At 34.2% G+C, this 4,468-nt stretch overlaps 1 protein-coding gene across 1 annotated transcript; it reads left to right on the top strand.

The window, feature by feature from the left end:
* Positions 1-1,429: 1,429 nt before the first annotated feature.
* LOC107479837 (uncharacterized) lies at positions 1,430-2,579 on the top strand. Its single transcript, XM_016099932.3, has one exon. It carries the CDS (start codon positions 1,567-1,569, stop codon positions 2,287-2,289), a length of 723 nt encoding a protein of 240 aa, XP_015955418.1. The 5' UTR covers positions 1,430-1,566; the 3' UTR covers positions 2,290-2,579.
* Positions 2,580-4,468: the final 1,889 nt, after the last annotated feature.

The following is a 4,468-nucleotide window of genomic DNA, read 5'->3' as shown; positions in this document are numbered from 1 at the left end:
ATATCCAACTGAAAGGTTCTTAAAAAAATTAAAATTAAAAATCAAAAGTCAGGTAAGTACTTAACGTGCCATGTTGGCTTTTAAGTTAACAGAGTTAACGTTTTAATGACGTTTGGGTACTATCGACAGACAGATTTAGTCTTTTATGGGTACAAAGTCACTTTCCTTCTTTTATGGGTATTTTTATCAGCATTCGTAAAGTTCATAGGTACAAATGATCATTTTTTCAACACGAAATTAATTGTATGAATAGGAATTGATATCAATATCAATTTCATACTAATTAATATACGCGTGCATAATAAAGCTATTAATGTAAATATCATATAAATACTAATTATATATTGACCATTAAAATTATTGATAATGAGTGTAATTAGAATAGTTAAAAAATTGAATGATTAATAATTTGTATAACTATTTATTAAATACTAATTCTCATAGTAAAGAAGATATTATTTTAAAATAAGTTGAGAAGAGAAACATAAATATACTAACACTAAAATATGCCATATTAATATTTTTGGCGCCAAAATACTAGCAGAATATAATGATAAATAATAATGATATAATGAGGTGAATTTACTTGGTTAACTCTTTTGACTCTGGAGGGAACTTTTGTTTTATTCCGAAAAAAAAAAATAAAGAGGACACAAAGACGGGCCAAAATAGTGTTTTAAGCCTGTTTTGATTTGAAAGAAAATAAAAAAAAAATCTGAGGAGCTCCCATGTCGATGGATGTGTACCAAACTTCTGTGCAACATTCATATGGAAGTAATGGGAGCAGAATAATTAATGTGAGAATTAGTGTTATGGGTTTATCAGGTCAACTCCCTCTCTTCCTTCCTTCCCTTATACACGGTCCCCACAATAACTTTCAAATGGAATGCTACAAGTCACTTTTTTCCATATCGAACATAATTAATAGTCAGATGAACCGGCTAAACTAAATGTATCTAATACTAGCGTTAAACTTGCCCTATATTTAATTGAAGAGAAATTGATTAGTTGTATGCATCCATTAATATGATATTCCTCGTAAATCATATTGCATTTTTTTAATGTGATTGAACATGGCTATGCCAACAGTCCTTAGATCTACCATATCCAAATGTTTTAATTTATTATATATATTGATGATAATTTAATTTATTTAAAATAAGAGAAATAATATTTGAAACAAGAGAACTAATATTTGTATTATTTTTTATACATATTTTTTGTATAAAAATAATTTTTTTTTTTATTTTTTGCTTTTCATTATTCACTTTAATTTAAAAATATAAAAAATGCATATACTATGGAACACATGACCCAGTCAGAAATAATGCCGTGCCATTCGCGAAAACGCGTCTAGAAGACTGACTCCATTATTCCTCCACACTTATTAAAGTTGCAGGTCAAAACACTGAGCTATCAAGATACGTTAGAATCATCCTCTTCAAAACATTATTTTTCAGTGGCAAAAGACTATTACTAATCAAATAATAGACCATATATCTAATGATAAAACAGCGAAACAACACCATACACAACACAACACAACACAACACAACATAGACTGATATGGCTTATCAGAATCAGAACCAGAGCCAGCAGCGGAGGGATCAATTCAAACCATTAGCTCCATTCATATCATCGAGTCCCAGTCCCCCTCCCAGTCCCTTCAACACTAGCCACCATGCCATTTCCGAAATGCAAATCCGTCGCATCAAGAGAGCCCTCTGTTGTTGCGGCTGCATCACTGCCCTCTTCTGCATAGTCGCAGTCATACTCATAGTTCTTAGCTTCACCGTTTATAACGTCACGGATCCAGAGGTGAGGCTCAACGGCGTTACAATCATCAACGGAACCCTAAACCTAAAGGCAAACGCCACTTCTCCTTCTCCTTCTGGTGACGTCACGCTTCTCGCTGACTTGTCCGTGAAAAACCGAAACTCCTTCGCCTTCAGGTACGGCACCACAACCACAACAGTTTATTACGAGGGCAGGGGAATCGGCGAGGGAACGATTCCGCCGGGGAAGACGAAAGGGAAGAGGACAATGAGGTTTAACGTGACGATGCAAGTGGTGGCGCAGAAGCTGGTGGACGCGCCGGGGCTGAGGAGCGACGTTGAGGACGATCAGGCAGTGAATATAAGCAGTTACGCTCGGATTGATGGGAAGGTGAAGGTTCTAAATTTGTTCTACAGAAAAGTTGTGGTTCTTTTGAATTGCACAGTTGAATACAACGTCACCACTGGCCATATCTTGCATGGTGACAACTGCTTCAACGATATTAGATTGTAGATCGTACTGCATTGAATCTCTTCAATTCCGATCCTCTTCAACTCGATACTGTAATTTTCTTTTTCCTCCCCCCTTCCACCACCACAAATGTTAACGACTTCATAGTGAGTGGCGAACGTTTTGTACTAGTATAGGCTGTATAGCAAAAGCAACATTTAAAAAGAAAAAAGAAAGAGAGAGAGGGAGGGAGGTGTGTTTTGTTTTGTATGGTTATACTTTTTAATTCAAAATTGCATATATGTTGGTGGACTTAAGAGAAAATATCAATTTAATTATTGCACTTGTGTAAATACTATAGTAATAATCAGTTTTTTACTTCGCTTCTAGAAAGGTAACTAAGAAAACCTAATTTTAATTATTAAATAATTAATTTTTCTAATAAATATTTTAAGCTCACTTGTTAAAGAAATAGAAAATTTTGAAAGAAAATATAAATTAAATATTAATTTTTAAATATTTCTATACATTTAATGCACTCTTACTAATATTTTTAGAACGCTCTTTAATTAAGTTCAATAAATTAAATAAAACTCTTTTAAATTTTAAGTAAATTACTAAATTGATATCTAAAAAATGTTGCTGCTTACAAAAACAATTCTAAAAGACATAAATGATAAAATAACTCTAAACAAATTTTAAAATTTGATAAAAGATGCTTCTATTTTGGTTAACCAAAAAGGCTACGGTGGCTAACGAAAGCAGTGTTTGCTATTTGGTTGATGTTAATGACCCTTCCTTCTATAGATTCTCGGTCATATAGTTGTTCTCCAGTATGTCTCCTTGCTGATCCACGGCCGTTGCTTGTATTTCTTGCATAGGTGATGTATGTTTGGGTATGCTCTGACATTCCTATGCTCTATGGTTTCTATGTGTGTGTGTGTATTTTGTGAAATGATGTTGATTGAAGTCTATTTTTGTGGGATGTTTGTATGGACAGAGACGGCGAAGCTGCACCGTCCCTGAGTGAAAAGAACCAGACGTTCTATAATTCTCTCCTTAGAGAGAAGAAGCTCTCCTTTGTTGAGAGAAAAATGAAAAATCACGTACTAGCAATGATAAGTGACTATTTTTGGAGTTATCTTAATCTCATCCACATTGTTGTGAATTCCCGCCCAACCCCGGGGGGGTCCTTTCCTAAATCCAAAACTGAGGTCACAACTTACAAGTTAGTGAAGTTACACGTCATAGGAGAAAAAAGCCATAAAAGAAAAAACACTATCGGGTTGTCTTAGCAGAAGCAAACAATAATGGAACCTAAAACCCAACAAAAATATCTCTACTTTGGGCCACGCTAGGAGCAATGAAACTAGAAAAGTATGGAGTGGGGATGGACTATATTAAAGGTGATGCACCACCTTTGTTCATACTTTGTACGTGTTGTTTTTATCAATCTAAATATCTAAGCTAGTTCTAGACCAAAAAAAGGGGGAAAAAATGTAATCTCGTTGGAGATGTCAGATGTGTAGAATTTACGATTGCAGCTACTCTTGGATAATACAATAGTTTGGGTGTATTGGATCCTTTTTCAACCTCATGGAATTTGAATGTGCGAGTTATTTTGGGGCAATAATCTTCTGAATTTTGAGGCATAAGGCCTCAGTTATTGTACAACCAAAAACAATAATAAAAATAAAAGAGAGACTTTAAGAGTAGCTTTTAAATTTCAAAGATTAGAAATTTGACGTACTTATTTCTATTATTTTCAGATTATCAATTGTATTATTTTTCAAGTGCGTATAGTTTGATATATGTATTTAATTGGTGTTCTAATTCTAACTTAATGAGAATCTTGAGTAAAAAAAGAAACAAAAAGAAAAGAGCATTTAGTGGGGGGCAAAAGTGCGGCACAAAAGGATTAATTGAATATCCTACATCACACACAAAAATGAAGTACCATCAGCAACATTAAATTAAATCGCCAATTCCAACACTTGGTAACCTTCTGAGACATTGAAGCCGAGAGAACAGAACACCGTACCCACACACAACCACTGAATCACTTGTTTTATTGTGTGGTTCTGTTTGTGTTTGTTTTCTTCCTTAATTTTTGTTTAGTCTATAACTTTTGCTCTCTTCGGTCTTAATCACTCAAAAAGAATATCTCACTTTTCACTGCTCATGCATGCACCTATCTATCTTCCCCCCCTTTTCTCTGACCGCATTTTCCGTGGCCTCAAGT

This window comes from Arachis duranensis, chromosome 3 (genome assembly GCF_000817695.3).
Source record: "Arachis duranensis cultivar V14167 chromosome 3, aradu.V14167.gnm2.J7QH, whole genome shotgun sequence".
NCBI lineage: Eukaryota > Viridiplantae > Streptophyta > Magnoliopsida > Fabales > Fabaceae > Arachis > Arachis duranensis.
Note: the sequence above shows the minus strand (reverse complement) of the source record. Positions and strands in the feature narration are given on the sequence as shown.

What these genes read in the sequence shown, in the direction of transcription:
- LOC107479837 (XM_016099932.3), top strand. Translation starts at nt 1,567, where the DNA reads ATGGCTTATCAGAATCAGAACCAGAGCCAGCAGCGGAGGGATCAATTC.